Source organism: Camellia sinensis, chromosome 11, assembly GCF_055761805.1.
Source record: "Camellia sinensis isolate YWXY chromosome 11, ASM5576180v1, whole genome shotgun sequence".
Classification (NCBI taxonomy): domain Eukaryota; kingdom Viridiplantae; phylum Streptophyta; class Magnoliopsida; order Ericales; family Theaceae; genus Camellia; species Camellia sinensis.
In genome coordinates, this window is record NC_138971.1 from 104,836,945 (window position 1) to 104,862,757 (window position 25,813).

The 25,813-nt window shown below is 35.7% G+C and overlaps 1 protein-coding gene, 1 long non-coding RNA gene and 1 pseudogene across 2 annotated transcripts; all 3 read left to right on the forward strand.

The window, feature by feature from the left end:
* Positions 1-1,559: 1,559 nt before the first annotated feature.
* On the forward strand, positions 1,560-3,156 carry LOC145802532 (uncharacterized). Its single transcript, XM_082895259.1, has 4 exons — positions 1,560-2,073; positions 2,179-2,279; positions 2,472-2,832; positions 2,975-3,156. Exons 1-4 carry the CDS (start codon positions 1,560-1,562, stop codon positions 3,154-3,156), a joined length of 1,158 nt encoding a protein of 385 aa, XP_082751385.1.
* A 7,254-nt stretch (positions 3,157-10,410) lies between these two features.
* On the forward strand, positions 10,411-11,197 carry LOC145803195 (uncharacterized). Its single transcript, XR_014345319.1, has 2 exons — positions 10,411-10,774; positions 10,938-11,197. It is a non-coding gene; the product is annotated as an uncharacterized LOC145803195 (long non-coding RNA).
* A 5,563-nt stretch (positions 11,198-16,760) lies between these two features.
* On the forward strand, positions 16,761-17,147 carry LOC145802533 (secreted RxLR effector protein 161 pseudogene; annotated as a pseudogene).
* The last annotated feature ends 8,666 nt before the right edge of the window (positions 17,148-25,813 follow it).

Below are 25,813 nucleotides of genomic sequence, written 5' to 3' on the forward strand. Positions count from 1 at the left end.
TAAACACATGCACTGAATTGGTGGTGGGTTCATAGCTGGTACTGGTAGTGCGGTGTGGGTGTGGGTGTTTTTTGTTGGTAGGGGTAATGGAGGAGGTGGTGGTGAAAGGTGATGTATCTGTGTGAGGTGGCTGTGAGAGGTGATGGTGAGAGAGAACATAGATGTTTGATGCTCTGGTTGTGGTAGAGGGCTGGATGAGGAGATGAAGGGGGGTTAGTAAACTTTTTGTGTTTTAGTTTGTAAGGGTAATATGCTAATTTTATTTTTTCTGTTAACCCATTAAAAGTCAAAACTCTGACAGAAGGGAATTGCAATTTTCAGAAACACAAGGGGAATTTGTAGGTAACTGTAATTTATCATAAAAACATTATAATTCTCATTTATTTAAGCTATTACTCTATGAGTCTGAGCATATCTTTGTCTGCTTTGTTCAATCTGATGTACGAGCTTTAATTGGTGCATTCTATTATTACTACCTACTTTGGGTTGGTCCTTTTTCAGTTATTCTAGCCCCCTTTTAGGTTTGTCAACTGTATAATATCCAAAGAGCATGGTCATGAACATGCAACATGATATGATACAGATACGTTGACATGATAAATTTTCACAATGCAGAACACAACATGTAGAGGACTTGAGCGTAAATATAGTTTTATATATTTATCTTGTCATATATATGAGCATTCCTTTCAAAGATAATAAAGATTACAACATAAATCTAATTTCCAAACTTTGAAGTAGGTAAGAATAATAGTTATAAATATATTAATATACATAGGTTTTCTTTTTATCATTGAATCCCAAGTTATTTTGTCCGAACTTAATATGTGTTTCTTATGTGTTTAAGTGATCGACATGTGTGTCTCCCAAAAAAAATTTTCAAATAGAATTTTTTAATATTTGTACAACAGTAACCTAAACACCTTGAGATAAGGAATGTTGTTAATGTGAATCACCTTCTTCTATATAGGTTTGTGACTTTTAAGATTATTTTTTGGTGACTGATGCATTGAATTGTTACGTGGTCTGGTTTTTATTGGTAATGACACAATCTAATCATAATGAAAATTTCTATCTTTAACTTCCATTTCTGTCCATGATATATTTGCTCACCTATTGGAATGTTTGCATTTTTGTCCATGATATATTTGCTCACCTATTGGAATGTGAGCATTTATGATGTATAAAATATTAGAATTGTTGTTATGGTTAATTAATATGCATGTTCATGTGTACAGAATATATATTTAGGAGAAGTAAACAAAATGGACAAGAGTTAGATTGATTTGCCAAATAGGATGTCGAGATAATACATGAATGGGATCGATTGATTTCTAGTGTTTGCATACACCAATAGGGCTACAAGTTCGATGATTTGTTGTCCATGTAGGAAATGCAAGAATCGCTATCATCTTGTCCGAGATAGTGTGCGAGAGCACTTGATTTCAAATGGCTTTCTAAACAAATACAAACATCGGATTAATCATGGAGAGTCGTATACTTCTGTGCATGGTAACTGAGATAATGAAGCCTTAGTGAATGAAAACATTAGGGATGATATGGTGGGAATGATACACGATGTTACTGGTATTTTAGTTCCTAGTACAAGTGTTGTAGGTGATGAACCACAGGCACCAACTAATCCCAATGTAGCAGAACCACTTGCAACTGATCTGCAGTTAGGTCCAAATGTAGAGACTAAAAATTACTTCAAACTTTTAAAGGATGCTCAGAGTGAATTGTATCCGGGTTGTCAGAAGTTCACATCTTTGTCGTTCATTGTTCGACTTTTACATATGAAGGTGCTAAATCAATGGTGTGACACTTCTGTTACCATGTTACTTGAGTTATTGAATGACGCCTTCCTTGAGGGTGCGAAACTTCCTGATTCTTACTATAAAGCTCAAAAGATCACTACAGATTTGGGCTTCACATGTGAAACTTGGGATGTATGCCCCAATAGTTGTATGCTGTTCCGAAATGAATACATCAATCTTGATGAATGTGTCATATGCAAAAGTTCTGGGTGGAAACAAAATAGAGCTGATAGTTCAAATGTTCCTCGTGGAGGCGGTAAACAGATACCCTCTAAACAGATAAGGTATTTCCCTTTGAAGCAAAGATTGCAGAGGTTGTATATGTCATCAAAAACGACCAAGCTCATGAAATGACATGCAGAGGAATGGCAAGATGATGGTGTCTTAAGACATCCTCCTGACTCCCTTGCATGGAAAGATTTTGACCGTCGAAATATTGACTTTGCTGATGATTGCCAAAGTGTAAGGCTTGGGTTAGCATCGAATGGTTTTAACCCATTCAGATTGATGAACATAGTTCATAGCACCTGGCCTGTTGTTCTCATTCCATACAACTTGCCGCCATGGATGTGCATGAAACAACCATTTTTGATTTTGTCGACACTTATCGATGGCCCAAAAGGACCTGGTGACAAAATTGATGTGTATATGCAGCCATTGATTGAGGAGTTGAAGGAACTATGGACTGACAGTGTCTCTACATTTGATGCATCAACAAATCAAATGTTTCAAATGCATGCAACTTTGTTATGGACAATTAGTGATTTTCCAGCATATGCAAACTTGTTAGGATGGAGCACGAAAGGAGAATATGCATGTCCATGTTGCAATAAGGAAAGTAGATCGCGTTGGTTGAAACATGGTAGGAAACATTCATATTTAGGTCATCGCAGATTCCTATCTAGTGGTCATAAATTTCGAAAGGATAAAGTATCATTTGATGGTACTCGAGAATTCAGTCTCAAATCGAGATTGTTATCTGGATCAGAGATTTTGCTACAAGTAGAATCTGAGGGTATCTTAACCCAATACAGGCTGGATGACCTTAAAGAGAGCTGGACCTCGCACTCATAGTTGGAGAAAAAAGAGTATATTTTTTCAATTGCCATATTGGGAGCACAATCTAATAAGACATAACCTTGATATGATGCATATAGAGAAGAATGTATGTGACAATGTATTGTGGACAATACTGGGGGTTGTAGGGAAATCCAAGGATAATGTCAATGCTTGGCGCGATCTGCAAGAAATGAATATTAGAAAACCCCTACACTTGCAGTCAAGAGGGACGAATAAAGCTTATTTGCCACCAACACAATTCACAATGACCAAGGATTAGAAATATTTGTTCTTGAAAATGCTTAAGGACGTTAGAGTTCCTGACGGGTATTCATCAAATATTTCTCGTCGTGTACGATTACAGGATAGAAGCATTTCGGGTCTAAAGAGCCACGATAGTCATATTCTGATGCAACAACTTATTCCTTTGGGTGTACGAGGATTGTTGCCTAAGAATGTTGTTCAAGCCTTGATTGAATTAAGTAATTTCTTCAGATAATTGTGTTCCAAAGTAAATCGTCAAACAGATGTAGCAAATATCCAAGGTTGTATAGTACTAACACTTTGTCATTTGGAGAAAATATTTCCACCAGCTTTTTTTGATATAACGGAGCATCTGCCTATACACCTAGGTGATGAAGCATTGGTGGCTGGAGCGATTCAATTTCGATAGATGTATCCAATTGAGAGATATCTTCTTACTTTAAAGCAATATGTACGTAATCGGGCTCATCCAGAAGGTTCAATGGCTAAAGGTTATCTCATGGAAGAATGCATGAATTTTTGCTCTCAATATCTGAATGATATGGAAACTAAATTGAATCGGCCTGTAAGGAACTACAATGGTGCAGCTAATATGGGTCGTGCTGTTGGTGAAACCACAACTTTCAACCTTGGTCATACTTCTTATGTACAGTGTCATCGATATATCTTGTTCAATACGAAAGCAGTTGAATCATTCCTAAAGTAGATACCCCTCTTACTCAATATTTGACAAGTTTTTTTTTGTTTTTTATTACATTTCAAATATTAATTTGTAATTGATAATTTTTCAACGTATATAGGAAAAACCTTGAAGAATTTAAGATGAAAATGCCTCGTGCTGATGATCATCAACTCCGAAATGAACATTTCAAAACTTTTCACACTTGGTTTAAAGAACATGTATGTATGGACAAATCTAGCTATAGATTACAACTTAGGTCGATTTGCGTTTTGAATTTGCTTTCATGTTTTAAATAGGTTCAAACTTTGCGAAGGACTGATAATGCCACATTTTCCGAAGAGATTCATACATTGGCAAATGGTCCTCATACCGGAGCAAGAAGGTTCACCGGTTACATAACTAATGGGTTTCATTTTTGGGTCAATTCTATGGATGACCGTCAAGCCAGTCAAAATTCAAGTGTAGCTTTGAAAGCAGATACTATTAGTTATGCAAGCCGGAAGGACAAAAATCCTCGTATTGGGGCTGTGTACTATTATGGACAAGTGACAGATATCATTGAAATCTGGTACACCAATGCAATGAAGTATGTATTGTTCAAGTGTGACTGGATAGACAATGTTCGGGGTAAGAAAGAAGATAATTTCAAGTTCACGTTGACTAACTTCAACCATTTGTTGTATCGAGATGATCAAATCACCAATGAACCTTTCATCTTGGTATCCCAAGCTGAGCAAGTTTGGTATGTTGCAGACCCTATAGAATCAGATTGGCAAGTGGTTGTGAAGATGTCTCAAAGGGGTTTATTTGATATGTGTTCTACTGATCCAGAAACTGAGCCATATATGAGTCAACAATTAGAAGAAAATATAATGGTCCGTGATGAAGAAGTTTGCTTGGTGAGGGAAGTTGTAGAAGGAGAAACTGTTGATGTTGAAATGAGAGAGAATTAGGATATTTTGTAATAATTTTTGGATTCTATAATGACACAGTAAATTTTCATGCTTTAATGACTTGCATATTTGGGCATGTTACTTTATTTAACAATTTTATGTGCTTCCAATTTATTTATTATGTTTGTTTTGTATTTACATTATTAACTCCAAACTATTCTCTATATTTTCAATTGTATTTGTTACAGCTTGTTATGGCACAGAAGAGGAAGCTTAATAATCCCTCTCACACTATGGTTGATGTTTTGCGTATGCAGACACAATCACCACCACCATCACAGCCATCGATACTGCCACCACCACCATCACATCCATCGATACAGCCACCACCACCATCACAGCCACCGATATAGCCACCACCACCATCACAGCCACTGATACAGCCACCACCACCATCACAGCCACCGATACAACCACCACCATCATCACAATTGTCTCGACCAACGTTGTCTTCACAGGCCACCATAGGTATACAAATTTGTTATATACTTAAATTATATTAATTAAATTATTTCATTTTCACTATACATAAACTTTCTAATTTCATATGCTAGGATCGACAACTTCTTCATATCCCACCTCAGGTACACGGAAGAGGAAGCTTAATAATCCCTTTCGCACTATGGCTGATGTTTTGCGTATGCAGACATAATCACCACCACCATCACAACCATCGATACAGCCACCACCACCATCATAGCCATCGATACAGCCACCACCACCATCAAAGCCACCGATACAGCCACCACCATCATTACAGCCACTGATACAGCCACCACCACCATCACAACCACTGATACAGCCACCACCATCATCACAATTGTCTCGACCAACGTTGTCTTCATAGGCCACCACAGGTATACAAATTTGTTATGTACTTAAATTATATTAATTAAATTATTTTATTTTCACTATACATAAACTTTCTAATTTCATATGCTAAGACTGACGACTTCTTCATATCCCACCGCAGGTACAGGTTTGTTTTCATGCATTTAATTTATGCTTTAATTTATATGTTGTTTATTTTATTCTGATATAATTTGTTTATTCTTATAATGTGTTCCAAATCTAGCGACTGATTCACAAACCAACTCAAGTGTAACAAATGGTTATGTATCTAATTACATTAATTTAACTACAAGTTATTTATTATCAATTTTTGTAATATGTGTTTTTTTTTCCATTACTCCTCACATGCCCTACAGGTTCTTTATCTTCCCCCCGAGGTCGAGGATTTGCAAAAGGCATTAAAGATTGGGGTACGGGCAAGAAGTTGGCCATTGATTTCGACGCCGACTTCAATCCTACGGGAGATAATGAGTCTAAGTTAACTAGCCAACTTGGGTTCATTGTACGTAATGGGAACATTGTTTCTCTTACGTACGTTGATTGGACCGAAGTGCCTATTGATGTTCTTGAGTCAATATGGGCGGATGTTAAGGTAAAAGCATATTTACTAAATTGTTCAATTATATTATTAATTGAACTAATGATTTAAATTGTACTGTAGGATAATTTACAAATTTGTTCGGAGGGGTACAAACCACGTTGCTTGAAAAAGTGCACTGACTTGTGGAAGGATCACAAAAGCAAGATCAAGAATAAGTATTTTAAGCCTAACAAGGATCATACTAATATCAAAGACATGGTGCCTCCGCAAATTGTTCTAGAACAGTGGTACGATCTTGTTGATTATTGGAAGACTAAGAAAGCAGAGGTATATAAAATAAGTTAATTACAAAGCACGTATCTTTAGAAAAATTATTAACTTTGTATACTTGCGACTTACATTTATGCAAACTTTATAGGACATTGCAGTCCACAAAGCTGGAAGTCGTTCCTTTCATTATATTAATCATACAACAGGACGTATTTCATTCACTCAGATTTGAAGGAAGTTATATATTATTTAGGTAGATATCAATATGAATGTAAATTACTGCGATAATAATTAATTTTTAAATTTTCAGATGGTTGTTGAAGGGTTGCCCACGGATAAAATGAGTGTTTGGAAATATACACGCAATCAAACTGACCCTGATGTTAGGCAAACCATGGTATTTTCAAATCCTTAAATTTGTATTTATATTTGATTTTGTTTGAACTGCCTAATTATATGTACTTGTTATTTTAATTTATAGGATGAGTTTGAGCGCCAATTGTCCATGTTGCCTGAAGATTACCGCACTACCGAAGATGCTCGAGATAGTGTTTTCCACGACGTGGTTGGTGAAGATGGGCATGGATGTTGTCGTATTTACGGCAAGCATGTGCCTTGGAGCATGGTGTATGGAGATAAATCTAAGTCATCACAGTTAGGATCTCAGTCATCGATTGTTGCCGAGCTCACAAAGCAGGTTCGTACGGAGTTGAGACAAGAGCTGAGGGATGAGATTAGAGAGGAATTGAGGGAGGAGATGAGAACAGAGCTTTCGACACAGATACAAGAAATGAAAGATGAAATGTTGGCTATTATGTCCCATGAAAGGAGTACAACTCACAACAAACAGGTTCGGTATAAATAAATGTTTTATAAATATCTAATTATAGCACAATTATATCATTGAATATAAATATGATTAACAAAGAATACAATGAATATCATAGGTAACGAATGCATTGAGTGGACACCGTGAACCTACGGATTATGATGCCGATGAGAACCCACATACACCACCACCAAATGATGAGGTAAACTTTCAAACAATTTGAAAACTTGTCGTTTATCAAAATTTGTCGTTTTGTAACTTTTTCTCCAAACTGGTTGACACACTAAAATGCTCAAACGAGTTTGCATGTAAACGAAACTTGACACGCACAACATAGTAGGCACACATGACTTGTAGGAGAAGACAGGACTCCAAACCGATTCCCGGCTTTAAATCTAGAGCCTAATTTCAGTTTATGAAAACTTATTAGTTAATAACTCTTTTTCAAATTGGATGACGCACTAAAATGCTCAAACGGGTTCGGATGTCAACGGAACTTGACACACACAACATACTAGGCACACATGACTTGTAGGAGAAGATATGACTCGAAACCGATTCCCGATTTTGAATCTAGAGCCTAATTTCCGTTAATTAAAACTTGTTACTTAATAACTCTTTTTCAAACTGGTTGATATACTAAAATGCCCAAATGGGTTCGGATGTCAACAAAACTTGACACAAATAACATACTAGGCACACATGACTTGTAGGAGAAGTCGAGACTCGAAACTGATTCCTGGTTTTGAATCTAGAGCCTAATTTCAGTTTATGAAAACTTATTAGTTAATAACTCTTTTTCAAACTGGAAGACGCACTAAAATGCTCAAACGGGTTCAGATGTCAACGGAACTTGACACGTACAACATACTAGGCACACATGACTTATAGGAGAAGACGGGACTAGAAACCGATTCCCAGTTTTGTATCTAGAACCCAATTTCCGTTAATGAAAACTTGTTACTTAATAACTCTTTTTCAAATCGGTTGACACATTAAAATGCTCAAACAGGTTCGGATGTCAACGAAACTTGACACGCACAACATACTAGCCACACATGACTTGTAGGATAAGACAGAACTCAAAACCGATTCCCGGCTTTGAATCTAGAGCCTAATTTCCATTTATGAAAACTTGTTACTTAATAACTCTTTTTCAAACCGATTGTCACACTAAAATGCTCAAACGGGTTCGGATGTCAGCGAAACTTGACACGCACAACATACTAGGAACACATGACTTGTAGGAGAAGACGAAACTTGAAACCGATTCCCAGTTTTGAATCTAGAGCCTAATTTCTGTTAATGAAAACTTGTTACTTAATAACTCTTTTTCAAACCGGTTAACACACTAAAATGCTCAAACGGGTTCGGATGTAAATGAAACTTGACACGCACAACATACTAGGCACACATGACTTGTAGGAGAAGACGGGACTCGAAACCGATTCCCGGTTTTGAATCTAGAGTCTAATTTCAGTTTATGAAAACTTATTAGTTAATAACTCTTTTTCAAACTGGATGACGCACTAAAATGCTCAAACGAGTTCGGATGTCAACGGAACTTGACACGTAAAACATACTAGGCACACATGACTTGTAGGAGAAGACGGGACTCGAAACCGATTCCCGATTTTGAATCTAGAGCCTAATTTCCATTAATGAAAACTTGTTACTTAATAACTCTTTTTCAAATTGGTTGATACACTAAAATGCCCAAATGGGTTCGGATGTCAACGAAACTTGACACACACAACATATTAGGCACACATGACTTGTAGGAGAAGACGGGACTCGAAACTGATTCCCGGTTTTGAATCTAGAGCCTAATTTCAGTTTATAAAAACTTATTAGTTAATAACTCTTTTTCAAACTGGATGACGCACTAAAATGCTCAAACAGGTTCGGATGTCAATGGAACTTGACACGCACAACATACTAGCCACACATGACTTGTAGGAGAAGACTCGAAACCGATTCCCAGTTTTGAATCTAGAGCCTAATTTTCGTTAATGAAAACTTGTTACATAATAACTCCTTTTCAAACCGGTTGACACACTAAAATGCTCAAACGGGTTCAGATGTCAACGAAACCTGGCACACACAACATACTAGCCACACATGACTTGTAGGATAAGACGGGACTCGAAACCGATTCCAGGTTTTGAATCTAGAGCCTAATTTCTGTTAATGAAAACTTATTACTTAATAACTCTTTTTCAAACCGGATGACACGCTAAAATGCTTAAACGGGTTCGGATGTAAACAAAACTTGACACGCACAACATAATCGGCACACATGGCTTGTAGAAGAAGACGGGGCTCGAAACCGATTCCTGGTTTTGAATCTAGAGCCTAATTTCCGTTAATGAAAACTTGTTACTTAATGACTCTTTTTCAAACCGGTTGACACACTAAAATGCTCAAACGGGTTCGGATGTCAACGAAACTTGACACGCACAACATACTAGGCACCCATGACTTGTAGGATAAGAGGGACTTGAAACCGATTCCCAATTTTCAATCTAGAGCCTAATTTCCGTTAATGAAAACTTGTTGCTTAATAACTCTTTTTCAAACCGGTTAACACTCTAAAATGCTCAAACGGGTTCGGATGCCAATGAAACTTGACACGCACAACATACTTGGCACACATCTTGTAGGATAAGATGGAACTCGAAACCGATTCTCGGTTTTGAATCTAGAGCCTAATTTCCGTTTATAAAAACTTGTTACTTATTAACTCTAAACCGGTTGACACACTAAAATGCTCAAACGGGTTCGGATGTCAACGAAACTTCACACACACAACATACTAGCCACACATGACTTGTAGGATAAGATGAAACTCGAAATCGATTCTCGATTTTGAATTTAAAGCCTAATTTCCGTTAATGAAAACTTGTTACTTAATAACTCTAAACCGGTTGACACACTAAAATGCTCAAACGGGTTCAGATGTCAATGAAACTTGACACGCGCAACATACTTGGCACACATGACTTGTAGGAGAAGATGGATCTTGATCAAAAATTCTTCTTTACAAACTCTTTTTGTGTTTATTCGATTATTGCTATAGATTATAGCTCAATGTGTACAATCATTGCCTATATTTAATAGTATTATCATCATTGTAGGATGTAATTAAAGTTTCTTTGGAGAGTTCTGTAATACCAAGAGTCCAATTGGCGGAGGGACTTCTTATTAGTGTTGATCCGTTATGTGAAATTGATGGAGTTCCAATTGGCCCTGGATTTTGCAAAGTTTTTGTTTTAAAAGCGAACAAGCCGAACGCTATTTTGGAAACAACATCCCGATGTCTAAGAACAGTTAGAAAAGCTGTGGGAAGATACATTGTGTGGCGCTCGATTCATGTATATGTTACAATCTTATTTATTTATTTATTGAAATAAATATCTAATGTTTTACATTTTCTGTAAGCTTGAAATTAATTATATTGTAAATGATTTTTTTTTTGAATTTTTTTTGCAGGTGCAACCCTTTTGAGTACGTGATAATATCTTCGCATATCGATATTAGAGTTTACAATCTTATTTATTTATTTATTTTTTGAAAAAAATATCAAATGTTTTACATTTTCTGTAAGCTTGAAAATAATTATGTTGTAAATGACGATTTTTTTTTTTCTTTTTTGTTTTTTTTTTTGCAGATGCAAACCTTTTGAGTACGTGATATCTTCGCATATCGATATGGGAGCTTACTATTGATATCAAAACAAGCTACATTATATCTGTTTTTATTTTTTTATTTTTTTATTTCTATTGTCGATACTAAAAATTTGAGTTCTTGAATTTCAAAAATTATTAGTATTGTTAGAGATTATTTTATATATTTTTGTAAATAATATTTGATTGACAATTGTTACAAGGTACATACATTATTCTTGGTATATGATTTTTTGAATGTGAATTGGGTGTGGATGTGGATGTGGATGTATTTTTAAAAATATTAATAATTTGTATAGGAAATATTTAATAAAATATGATTTTATAAAAAATAATTTTATTGCGACAATAATAAACTGTTGCTAATGTAATTCTTATTTCCTTATATTTTATTAGCGACAGGTTAACCTGTCGCATATACATATTAGTTCCAATCTTTTGCTACGGTTTCAACTGTCGCAAATAAATCTTTTGCGATGGTTTAAACTTTTGCCATTATGGTATTAACTTAATACTACTTTTTTGGCGACGTTTTAGACCGTCGCTAATAATACCTTTTGCGACGGCAAATATAGTCACTAAAAAAGGTTTTTTGTGACGGCAATCAACATCGTCACTAAAAATGCCATTTTTCCCCTTTTTATGTGTTAGGCGAAACCATCGCAAAAACTATTGATTAGCCATCGCTACAAGAATGCGATGGTTTGTAACTGTCGCAAATACTTTTTGTCACGCCCCTTTTTGCCACCCCCCATTTTCCGTCGCTGCTACGTTGCAAAAAGTCTTTTGCAACGATATATGGACCTTTTGCGACGTTTGAGACCGTCGCAAAAAGTTCGGTTTTTAGTAGTGCATAATATGTATTATTATTTGTTCTAATATAATTTTATTTTATGAGCATGATTCTTGATTTCCTACCATGTTTTGCATGTCATTTTATATTATAATTTTATAATATAATTTGTATACTCATAAGTGTTTAAATTTATTTTAGTGACATGCTAATTAGTGTCTACTTTTCTAGTATCATATATATGTTTCTTAGATCTTAGATTTGTAGGAAATTTGCATGTTCTTTGTTTCCTAGTTTTTTTTAGTCTGTTACATGCTTATAATTTTTCTAGAATAGTTGCATGATTTTAATTGCTTATTGCTTCCTAATTTCTAGAATTGTTAACATGAGTTATTTACAATGTAATTGTTCTAGAATCAGTTACATGTGATTTGCTAGGTTTATTTACATATATATTATGAAGTAATTTCATGTACTCTTGCCTATTAATTTAGTTTATTTATTTGGAGTTATAATTTAAATGTTTATTGTGAATTAATTTCATTCATAACTTATGACTATTAAATTTTAATTTAATTCTTAGAGTTATAGGTTTATTGTGTAACTCTTACGGTTTATTGTTGTAACTCACCTAGCATTTTAATTAGTTAATTTTTATTATTAAATAGTTTGCTAGATGGTTTTAAGTAATTGATTATATTTACAGTTTCTTTAGATTGTTTGGTTTGTATTTTCTTGTGTTTTCTGCTAACTTGCTTTGGAATAATACCTACGTGAAAGGGATTGGATAAAAACAAATACAAAATCAAATGAATAGGATTTGGGTGATGTAAAAACAAAATTTTAGACTACTAACTTTTGTGCTGAACAGGAATACCTAAGTGTTGAAATGTTTTTCGCACTAAATTTCCAGCAATTGTTTGCTTGAGTTCTAGTTATGGTTTTTTTGCCATTTTGTAGAAGTAAGATTTGTTTGCTTGTAAGGTTGGAAGCATTTTATATGCGTGTAATTGTTATAGCAATTTTTTACATTGTTTGTAATTTGGTTAGCAATTTTTAAATTACTTGTAAGTTTGGAACTTGGTTTGATTTTCTGAAATAGAAACCAAGTGTTTAGCCTTGGCTAAAGAGTGTTTCTTATTTGTTCAGAAATGACAACCGAGACATTTGGTTTCAAACATTTGGGGTTTGAGGAAGTCTTTGGGTTTAATAATTTTATTCCCAAAGTGTTGGAAAATCAAGTTTGGAGAAAGTTTTTGGTTATAATTTGATTATTTCCAAAGTGTTTTAGTTTTGATAAAAAAAAAACAAATTTTAGCATTAGCTAAAATATTTCTAATTTTTATTCAGAAATAATGGGCTCAGTTCTGGGAGTACTAGTTAACTTTTATGAGTGGTGTAATTTCGGTAGCAAATTTTATTTGCTTGGGAATTGGTTTGTTTTGAACCTGGTTTATCCCTTGGAAAACTTAATTCTAAATTTGTTTACCATGAACTTGGTGTCAACATGCTCTTGAAAGTTGTCTAAGGTTAACTGGGTCTTAAGTGGGACTAGTGTGACCCCTCCAGTCTTCCTGGAAACTTTCCTGACCATGTTCGATTCTAGGGTAAGTGGTGAGATCAGTTTGAATTAAATTTCAAACTTTGGATTTTCCAGTGTTAAGTTTAGTGTCTAAAAAGAAAAATAGTGAAATTCTATTGTGATTTTTTAGAAATGGCTTTAAGAGGTGACAACGGAAATGTTGTTTTACCTGCCAATCTTAAAGCCTTGCGAGGTTCTTAAAGGAAGATCTAGAGAGATAAAGTGTTATTAAAGGAAATCATAAGATTGCATGATCATACCTCTGAATTAATCAGAGGCGATTAGTATCTTATCCTTGTGCCAATTATAGCGTATATGATTGCTATGTGACATTCCTTGAAAGAAAATATGAGACAACCCGTTAGGGTTGGGTGAATATATTTTTGAATTTTTAAATTCCAAATATATTTTTAAATTGGTGGCTCTTAGTGAGTACAAGATCACTGATCACAGAGATAGAAAACTGGTGGTTCCTAGGAAGTGTTAGACCACTGGTTACACAGTTATGAGATCGTGGTTCCTAGTAGTGAATAGATTACTAATCACATGTCAAGGTATGATGGTTCCTAGTAGTGGAGAGGCTACTAATCATATGACAAGATATGATGATTCCTAGTAATGAAAGAGTCTATTGATCTTATGTCAGGATGCTGTGATTCCTAGTAGTAAAGTGACTACTGATTGCATGTTAAAACATTGTGATTTTTAGTAGTAGAAAGTCTACTAAACACATGCTGAGAAATTAGTAATTCCTAGTGATAAGACTACTGGCCATGTTATGAAGTTCCGAATAATAGACTATTGAACACTGGATTTGTGTTTCCTAATAGTAAGGCTATTGGCTTCAAAGTGATAGGTTGGACCAAATATGTTTGGGTACCTAATTCGGTTGATAACATTTTGGGAATGTATTTACTATGATATGATTTTGAGAGTTTCATAATCATTGTGACACAATGAATTTTTTAAAGATCCTGTATGAATTTTTGGAAAAGGCCAAAAGCCTTTGTATAAATTCTACAAATGTGGGGGTGTCATGCAAAATGTGGTAATACTTAAACCCAAAAGGGTTAGGATAAGCCTAAAAATCTGTTGACTTTGTACTCAATGATTATGCACATAACAACAGTGCATATTGATTTCTTGTGTTTAAGTCTGCTATTCTAGATATGCACAAGAATATTATCATGGAATCACGACATGCATCTTTCTTTAAAAATGTATTTTCGTGTCATTTCCAAGAAGGGGTTCCGAGTTCCATGAAAGAGGTTGAAGGTGACAATGATCACATAGATGATCACGCAGATGATCAAGTCGATGATCAAGCTGAGGAAGTAGATGAGCCAAGAAGGAGTAAAAGGGTTAAGACTGCAAAGTCCTTTGATCCGGACTTCTTGACTTATATGTTAGAGGGAGAATCTCGAACTTTCCATGAAGCCATGACTTCATTTGAAAGTCCTTTGTGGAAAGAAATAATTATGAGTGAGATTGACTCCGTCTTACAGAACCATACTTGGGAGTTGTTTGATCTACCTCCAGGGAGTAAGGCCTTGGGGAGTAGGGATGGCAATTTGAACCCGGCCGATGGGGACCCGACCCCCCGACCCCGAATTGAACGGGTTTTTCCCGAAAAATACTCCCGACGGAATGGGGATGGTGTTCAAAAATCAATCCCCGAACAGATTCAGGCCGGGGACGGGGATAAGTGTCACAGCCCCGTAATCGGCCCGACCCCGTCCCCGTTCCCCGTTCCCCGGTTTATCTCCGATATGAAATTACTATTTTACCCCTATATATATATATATAATCAAAGCATAAAATCCATTTCCAAACTAAGCAGGTCTCACTCACCTCTCTCTCAGAGCCGTGTCTCTTTACCTCACTCATTGCCTTCTCTCTCTCTCTCAGATACACCACCAACGCCATCCAGCTCCCACCACCACCACCACCGCGTCTCTCATCCACTCCCTCTCTTCTTGACGTTGCCGACCACCACCGTCGTCCACCTCGCACCACCACCACCACCACCACAGCGTCTCTCACCACCACCGCGTCTCGCATCGCCGATCAGATTTTTTTTTTTTTAGATCTGGTTCAGATCTGTCTCAGATCTGTTTCACAAATTTCAAATTTGTTTCAGATCTGTCTCATTAAACGGCGGTTGAGGTGGCGACTCCGTTATCATCGAATAATAACTTGATTTCGGCAGTTATCGTAGTGCCGAGGTAGTTGAGCAAGCTGAAGAAGAAACTGAAGGAGCTCTATTTTCAATTTTTTGTTTTGGTCTACCAAAGGAAATAAATGTGTTATGGTGTGTACATATAGACACACTAATGTAATTTATATTCTTTGTTAATTTCTTGAATATTCCATTGATTATATTCTCTCTATTGGATTTGATTTGGTGGACTCTACACAAATTTCAGATCTAATTTACATAGTTGTTGTTGTATTTTTTTGAAGGTTTTTTTTTTTTTTTTTTGGCCAGGGAATGTTTGGGGTCGGGGAAACCCGATCCCCGTTAGGGGGTGGGGGTAGGGGCGGTGATGACTTCCCAGTCAAGGATCGGGGCCGAGGCCGGGGAAAATTTGACCATCATGGATCGGGGACGGAGAGAGTGATCCCCGGCCCCGCCCCGCCCCGTTGCCATTCCTATTGGGGAGCAAGTGGATAAGTATAAAACTAGGCCAGTTATCAAAGGATACAGGCAACGAGAAGGTCTGAATTACTTTGATACATATTCGCCTGTGACAAGGATTACATCCATTTGCATGGTGATTGCATATTTACGTGTTCTGGAGATACATCTGATGGATGTAAAGACAGCTTTCTTAAATGGAGATTTGAATGAAGAAATCTACACGGAGCAACCTGAGGGGTTTTCAGCTCCAAGACAAAATAAGAAAGTTTGTAAGCTTGTCAAAATCATTGTATGGCTTGAAGCAAGCTCTTAAACAATGGTATGAGAAGTTTGACTATGCTATGTTGTCAAATGGGTTCAAAATCAATGAGTGTGACAAATGTGTATATGTCAAAGACACTGACAAAGGTTATGCCATTTTGTGTCTATACGTTGATAATGTACTCATTGTTGGTAGTAATGATGAAATGATTAGAACTACAAAGAGATTGTTAAACTCCAAGTTTGACATGAAAGATATGGGCCTTGTAATTCTGGGTATTATGATTACCAAAACATCTAGTGGTATTGTACTTTCTCAGTCTCACTATGTTGAGAAAATACTTGAGAAATTTGATAAATCAGATACAAGTGTGTCTAGGACACCGGTAGACGTGAGTCTACATTTGACCAAGAATAATGGTTAGAGGGTCTCTCAGCTAGAATATTCTCGAGTCATTGGAAGTTTAATGTATCTGATGAGTTACACAAGGCCGGATATAGCCTACTCTGTTAGCAGGCTTAGTAGATACATGAGTAATCCGAATGCTACTCATTGGAGGCGCATTATGTGGGTGTTAGGTTATCTACGCTACACCCGGGATTATGGGCTACATTATACTAGATACCCAGCGATACTAGAAGGGTATAGTGACGTTAATTGGATATCTGATATAAAGGACTCTAAATCTACTAGTGGTTATGTGTTTACCCTCGGAGGGGCAGCTGTGTCTTGGAAATCATCAAAGCGAATGTGTATATCGAGATCAACGATGGAATCTGAGTTTATTGTTTTGGATAAAGCAACTAAAGAAGCTGAATGGTTTCTCCAGTTCATTGAGGATATTCCAAATTGGCCGAAACTTGTGCCTGCTATTTGTATTCATTGTGATAGCCAATCAGCGATTGGACGAGCATAGAGTAATATGTATAATGGAAAGTCTAGACATATCCGTCGTAAACATAATTCCATATGATAACTACTCTCTAATGGAGTTGTCTCTCTAGACTACGTAAAGTCTAAGGACAACATTGCGGATCTACTAATCAAAGGGTTAACTCGACAGTTAGTAGAAACGTTGTCAAGAGGAATAGGGTTAAAGCTTTTAGTAATGTTACTAGAACGGAAAACCCAACCTAGTTGACTGGAGATCCCAAGATCTAGGTTCAAAGGGACAACCTAATTTCGTGTAACGGGTGAGTCACTGAAGAACTAAATCCTCTTGACCCATTCTTTTGTATAGTGATACCCTGTAACGGTGGAAGGTTAAACTAATGCTTTTAATGACCTAAGTGATATGAATGATCAACCATGGTATAATGTGATATCTTATATAGGTCACCTATGTGAATGCGAAGTGAGGCCGCTTCTTTAAGAATTGGTAAGGCTGAATTCTTTAAAAACACTCACTAAACTAGGCTAGTGTTCTAGGGCTATACCGGACACACTAGTGAGAACAAGAACAATGGTTGGACTAGGTTTATTGTCTCAGTTTACACAAACGACATAATAGTTCAAGACATCATGTTCATTGGTCAGCTAATAAATTCGATAGGCTTTCACTATGAAAGGTTCAAGGCCAACAACTACTTTTTCTGATGCAGGGTTAGTCTCTGTGCTCTCTCTCCGAGTCTTTGTTGTAAACATTGTTCTTTTTCTTTATTCGTTCAATTTTTATTCATGTGGGGGATTGTTGGAACAAATGGTTTTATGGTGACTTTAATGAGAAATTAAAGTAGGTTCCAACCATTGGTTTAGGTGGGATTTAATGTGTTTAGATTTTTTATATCAAGATCTTTACACCACAAAAAGAATGACCAAAAACCATTAAGAATTGAATGAGAAATTGTCTTATAAAGTTGGCCTCATGAATGAGGTATTGGAAATTATATATAACTACCAATCCCACATTAATTGTAGAGGAAAACTTTGATGGGTATTTAAACCTCAAGATTTTGATAAGGGCATGAGCCCTTTTGGGCATCCAAATTTTTTGAAGGAAGGGAGTTATGGATGCTTCAAGGATGGGCTTGGGCCAAAACTATGGTCCAAGTTGGTTATGGAAAAATTACCACAAGCGCGTGTGTGGGTGCCACCCGCCCTCTCGGACCGTGCCGGGTCCGAGTTAGTGATCCGTGGGTTATGGGTCATAGGTCGTAAATCTTGGGCTTGGGCTTGAGGCTTATTGAAATAGGTTAGGTTTGGGCTGGGCCGTTTGGTGGTCCACCAACCTAATCTTTTTAGGCCAAGTCTACTGCAGATATGTATATACACACAGGTGTATAGTGTGTAACTCATAGATTGAATCCCCATCAATTTTGTGTATTACTCTAGTAGTTTTGCAGGAGTAATGGGCATTGGTTGCTAGCCTTGGCTGGAAGCTCCTCCTTTCTCCCCCATGGTGTACAAATAGAGACCAACTGCTTTGGTTGTCAACACAGATTTTTGCCTTTCAGAATTATACAGTTAGTTTGCTTGCTCCTATAATTTTCTTCTTATGTGAGAGAGTGCTGCCATTGTCAGTTCGCCAAAACTATCAGAAGATGCTTCTACATTAGCCGGTCTAAACCGTCGTATCTTGGAAGACAGAAGCCGACATACCTTCAACACCCACAATGAGGCAGCTAATCTATTTTAAGGAAACTGTGGTATTAGTCAGGCTTCGGTTTGTGCTTTCTTTACCATTTTATTGTATTATGTATTTCTGTGTAATATCATTGTAAATTCCAGCATATTTTCTTAGTCTGAAATTTAATTTGATTAATCATGAATTTATTTATTTTAGTTAATTACATTAATTTGTACAACAAAACTAACGGTGACACTTTAATCTAAAATCACACGGGGATTTTCCAACTATATTTGAACCATAGGAGTAAAATGCTCCAACTTCAAATTACAAGAGGGTAAAATAATTTTAAAAAAAAAAAATAAATGTACTTACTCAATTTAAGACGATGGGAGAAGTTGTCATTAAAAATCATATTTAGCAGCAAAAATTTTGGCTTCATCAAAAAAGAAAGAATTTTTTTTTGCTAGAAAACAAAATTGTTATAAATGCACAAAATCTATTTAATTTATTTTTTTATTTTTAAGGTAGGTGCATTCACTGGCCATTCATCACCTACATCATGTCTATGAATTCTTTGGGTTAACGAATTGCCTTTCTTTGGTGAAAAGAGAGAAGGCTACAAATGAGAACTACAATAAATGTCAACAAATCTCCCCCTTAAGAAAAATAAAAACAAAAATTGACTGGATCCTCTAAAATTGTCACAATCCAAACCCGGTACCTAAAGATTCAGTGTCGCAATGAGACAATAACAGAGGTCATAACAGAATATAGTGCAGCGGAGTAACATAAAATGGTACCCAAAATTTTATTGAATGAAGCATATATACATTGGAGTTTCTATTCATTTACATTGTCAAAGCTGGAGTACCAAGTACCTTTTGTCTACCCCACGCATTGGTTCTGACACGTCACCTGAAAGTGGTAAACAATTATAAACACATGGCAGAGTGAGAAATATTATACTAAGAGCATAAGGGTATAAAAGTCGCCATGAATAAATATTTGAACTAAATAGAGATTTGTTTGGTAATAGAAAATACATAAATCATTTTAAACAAAATGTAGAAATTATATAATCAAAATAATTATAACCATGGTACAGAACAAAACAAAGGGTCAATGAATATGTAAGTCCCCACAAACATGCGACCAGCTAGATATTTAAGTCCCTAGGCATGGGACCTTCAGAAGGCCAGATATTTGAGTCCCCAGGCATGTGACCTTCAGAGGTTCACAGAAGTGACAACAAAATAGAACAGAGGTTCAATGGATCCATGACAAATAGAGGGTTACTTAAAGTGACAACAGAACAAAACAAACGGTCACACAAAGTGATAAATCAGAGGGCCAATGGATATTAATGTCCCCCTAAGGCATGAAACCATTAGAAGGTCAATGGTTATTTAAGTCCCCCAAGACATGGGACTTCCGTGGTGATATTTACAAAATCATTGGTCAAAAACACACTTAATAAACAATTTTATCCATGGGTTTCCCTTTTAAGCAAGTAGGGTTCATTTAACAAATAATATCATTTGCAAATCATAATTTATATAAAACATTTTATGATATGTCAAAATATAATAAAACTCACCTCAATATCTATTCCTAATTTCTTTTACCGTTCACCAAAGCTCACTTCCCTCGCATTGTAAATTTGTTTTGTATTTCTCTGTGCTCTTCTTCAGCATAAGCTTACCTATTTATAGGTCAGTTGGTTGCGTGGCCTTCTCATTGTTCTCATTTGACACCTCACATCTCAATTCACTAATCAACCCATTAAGCAAAGTTATCTAAAAGGCAAAATCATTCAACAAATGGCTGCAAAGCCAATCCCACGAAGGAAAAGTTTATTTCTAATTATTCTATGGCCCAAATATTAAACTAATTGCATTACCATCTTTTAGTAAGACACAATGTTCCTTAATTAAATTACATTTAGCACAAACAATTATAAAATTAAATATTCTTTTCCAAATATCAATTTAGCTATTTATATTATAAGGGAACTAATTTAGCTCAAAGTATTCAAAAATAAATTATCATATAATTTCTGTAAAAGGTATTATTCAAGGTGTTATAATCTTCCCTCTTTTTAAAATTGCATCCTCGAAATTGATTTATAGGGCCGTCTTTTTGTTTCTGCTGCATACTCTGATAGAATTATTTCCTACTATTTTTTTTTCCATATTTTTTTTCTATATATTTTTTTCTTTTTCTTTTTTCTTTTGTCTTTTCCTCCCTGTTCCACTACTGAGGCATCAGGCACTTACCTTCTTCTTCTTTTCCTTCCTCTATCGAGCGTTATGTCTAGCTTTCATAATTTCAACAACTACGGTGCCTGACAATGTGTCTGCCCTCGATTTCCTCCTACCGCCCTCTCCTTTGTCTTCTTTGTCCTCATCGTCCTCTTCATTCTCTTCTTAAAGAGAGCCTAGAAGGGAATTGATAGAGTGAAAATTTACCCCAGCCTGCCAAATTCTTCCAAATTCAATTCAGTTCAAATTTTCCTCTGATATGGTGTCCTTTCGTCCTCTTACCCTTTTCCCTAACCTCAACCAAACTACAATAGGGATAACTAATTCTAGCTCTTATGTGCCTTCTCGAGGTACTCCTACCATTGTTTTCAACTTTCTTGTAATGTCAGTCGAACAGATGATAGCAGCATAGTCTGACATCGAAGCCAACTCCTAAGCACTAAAATCATGTGTGGAGACCGTGCCTGCAGTATCCAATTTTTTGCACCAATTGCAAAGCAGAACAAATGAGGTGCAGTGATTGTCAGCATAGCTTTCCCTCTTCCAGCGTATGTATCAAGATGCTCGGCGAGAGATAAGCCAATTAAAGAGGTAGAATAAGGAGCTAAAGCGCCAGGCAACTAGGGGTGTGCGTGGTGCGGGTCGGTGCGATTTAAGAGTAAAATAGAAACCGTATGGCGGGTGACGGATTAATAAAAGTGTCACTAGAATTTGCCATTTTCCTTATCAAAAACCGACGGTTCAGTTGGCAAATAATGACGGATTTGCCTTGGCGGGTCGGGTGGATTGGCGGTTTATTAAAAATATAATTCAAATTACAAAACTTAAATCAAAGAGTAAAAAAAAGACAAGAGATACCGTGATGTTAAGCATCTTGCGAAGCTTTCTTCTGATGTAGCAAGTGTAGCAACAACATGATAATATCAACGACTATGCCATCAGTTCATTACAAACATCTGTGGAAGCTACAATGATAAAATACAATACATAAAATTAATATCATTCAGGGTTTACAATATATTGAAAAGTATTTAGATTGAAAAGTGAGTTGATGCAAGTTTGCAACATGGCTAGAAAAAAAAAAAAAAGGATTGAAAAGTGAATTGGAATCCAACTTTATTTTGGATTACTGACATCTTGAATTCCCCTCGAGCAGCAATATAATACTATATTCTAAGGTACAAAACAACAAGCAAACTTAAGTAAAAAAGAATTTTTAGAATCTTATAAAGCATGATTTAATAGCGGTGCGGGTCGGTGCGGTTTGGAAGAAAAATAGAAACCGACGGATTGATAAAAGTGTCACTAGAATTTGCCATTTTTCTTACCAAAAACCAGCGGTTCGATTGGCAAATAATAACGAATTTGCCTTGGCGATGCGGTTCGGTGCGGTTTTGGCAGTTTCGGCAGTATTATGCACACCCCTAGAGGCAACAAACATGAAAAGATTTCTGGTGCCTAGGTATTACTCATTTGATGGCCAATAGGGGATGATTTCCTTCGGAAGCCCTACGAATGCTGAGGGATGGTCTTCAAGGCCTTCCCAGAATGAAACTTGAGATAAAGTAATCGGTGGTAGAGTCGTGTGGCAAAGCTGTCTGCAAGTGAAGTTGATCTTTAATCTTCGTCGCTAGGCTGCTGCTGGAACTTGAGAAAATACCACCATTTTTTGTTTTTGTATTTTTGAATTTTTTTTATGTATTTTCTTCTTTCTTTTTCTGCCCATGCTTTTTTTGGGTAAAATCTTGATTAGGGTTTAATCCTTGAGATTTAATAAAAAAATTTTGCTTCGCAAATTCGAATGGCATGAATAACACAACACCCGAGCATAAAAAACATTTTTTTTGAATGAACGAGTTTAGAATTGGATGTTGAACCTATAACTGACCAAAGCACAAAATATAATTCAAAACAAAAACATCCTAAAGGCAAGCCTTAATCCAAGTAATCATAACTGGGGGCCAGGCAACAATAGTTAGAATCATAGACTTGACTAGCTCCGAACATGATCGCGGGCACGGTTAGATAGACTGCAAGCGTGAACAACTAAGAACTCGAGGGCACGATTCAGACTATCGCGGGCCAAACAACTAAGAACTCATGGGCATGGTTCAAACTACTACGAGCCCAAACAACAAAGAACTCGCGGGCATGATTCAGCTTACGTGGGCGCAACACATGTGAGGCCCTTGACTTTTTGTAATTTATTTCTAGACCCTTACTTTTGAATTATAAAGACCCCCGACTTCGATTTTACCTCTAGCGTCAAAAAATGCACGCCAAAAAAAAAAAAAAAAAAAAAAAAATCGCAAACCCTAATCAAACTTGGGAACTTAGGGATTATTCTCAAAGACCCATGAAGAATTAACTCTCTAATTATAGATTAATCGTTCAAAACCTTAGGTTTCTAGTTCTTATTACAATTTACAATTTAATTTGAAATGAAGAAACTTTAACCAAATTGAATTTCCAAATTCTAATTCAGTTAAACACTAAACTGAAACAAATGCTTCAATTTATAAATTAAGGCTTTAGCTCTCATATTTTACTTGAGTCACAAATTGACCCCTATATATGTACATATAGTTGCACATATATTTTGTACACAAAACATCTATATAATAAGGGAGGAAAGTTTTTGAAAATGTATAAAATGTATGTGAGATACATTTTGATCCAATGGCTGAGATTAATCCCAAGCTTATATCAATGGTTCACATCAATAGTGATCTCCCGCCCAAACACTTCTCTTCCTTTAACCTTCTCACCTACCCACGCTCCTCCTCATTTCCTTTTATCTCTCTCTCCCTCTCTGCTCTCACCCACGTCTCTTCCTTCCTTCTTTATCTCTCTCTCCCTCTCTGTTTATTCTTCAACAAAACCCTCTTGACCACCGCCATCGTGACCACCTCTCTTCTCCCTCGCAAGACCCTCTCTGTTTCTCCTTCTTCAATAGATCCCTCGACCACCGCCTTTACGATAGCCTCTCCCTCATCTCCCTTTATCACTTCAGTCCTCTCCTCCTCTCAACAGATCTCGCTGAAACCCTCTTTGCCTCTTTGCTACCGATGCTTGGCAAGGTACGATTTTTGTTTGTTTTGATTTTGGTTGTTATTTTTGTTTGTTTTGATTTCAATTTTTCTGAATTACTATTGTATCAGTCCCTTATTTTCCTGATTTTGATTTCCCTTATTTTCCTAACTTGGGTCTCTCTCATCCCCCTTTTTCTGATTTCGATTTTTGTCTGTTTTGGGTTACTATTGTACCAGTCCCTTATTTTCCTCCACCGTTGTTGTTTGTTGAGTTGAAGTCTGGAGTAAAGGACTGACCCATTGCCATTCTGAGAAGGGAGAGAGAGAGAGAGAGAGAGAGAGAGAGAGAGAGAGAGTTTGAGACAAAGTTGGGAGAGACCCAAGTTACACAGATCTGAGAGAGAGAGTTTGTTGAGTTGGGAGAGACCCAAGCTACAGTTTTTAATTTTTTTTTTTAACTAAATGGTTGTATAGCTTTTACTTATAATTTATAATATATAAATAACTTAAATAAATTATAAAAAATTAATTACTGAGAAGTAGGAAAATTGATACATTCATAGCTTTGATTTTTGACTTTTGAACTTTTTAATTGCAAGAAATTGTACCAAACAAGATAATTACACCAAACTTCTCGATTTGAAGTTTGTTTTAATTGATTTTTGGTTTTGTCTCTTCATTAAACAAAAGAGTAAATTAGTGGAAAAATAATTTTATTTTTATGGTAGTGTAGATCTCAGACGTGTATATTTTTTAGTATCAAAGTTACACAAAACAAATATGGGGCATTTACTAATAAATTCTATATCTATGATTTACGAATCATTTAGTCCCACAAATGTTCTTATAAACCCAAAAGTCCTATCTCACATTAAAATTTTCCAATTAAAGTATGCATATATTTATAAACATAATAAGACAATAGTACACATTAGAAACATTTTAAGAATAATACTTTTAGTAAAAATTTTATAAGATAATTATACACAAATGCCTCATTGTCACATTTTAAAAAAAAATGACACATTTTGCAAAAAAATTAATAAGACAATAATACACACATTTGACAAAAGTTTCATAAAATAATAGTACATAAATGAAATATATTCACATTTGAAATTTTCCAAGAAATATAGTGAAATAATCTCATGTCAGATTTATTCAATTTAGAAACGATGTAATAGGTAGAGCTGGTTGGATTTAAGGTTTGGTGAAAGTAAGGTTTTGAAATTGAAGGGGGCAGAGCAAGCAACAATGGCTGAGATTTATATTCAACAATGACTGCGAATATAAATTCTGGATATTCTTCTGAGATTTTTAATTAGGGCATTAGTGGCCTTTTGTCCTTCAAATAAATAAATAAATAAATACGGCTTTGTTTATGGTATATTATACAAGTATACTTTTTATTTTTTAATTTTTTTTATCATATCACTTTTTACTTTTCTACATATTTTTTTTTTATAAAAAGTTAAATAGTATACTTATTTAGATCATCTAAAATAACTTTTTAATTTCAATTAATTAAGATTATTAGTCTAAAAAAAACTTTAGCAAAATTAGTCTAGAATTCCATTATGGTGGTATACTTATTTTTATAACATAGATACATAGGTAAATTCCCCTGTGTGTGTGTGTGTGTGTGTGTATCTATGTTATGATTCTTCGAGACTAAATTCTCTTTTGTTCTGATTCTCTTCATCTGTACTGCTAGAAGTGG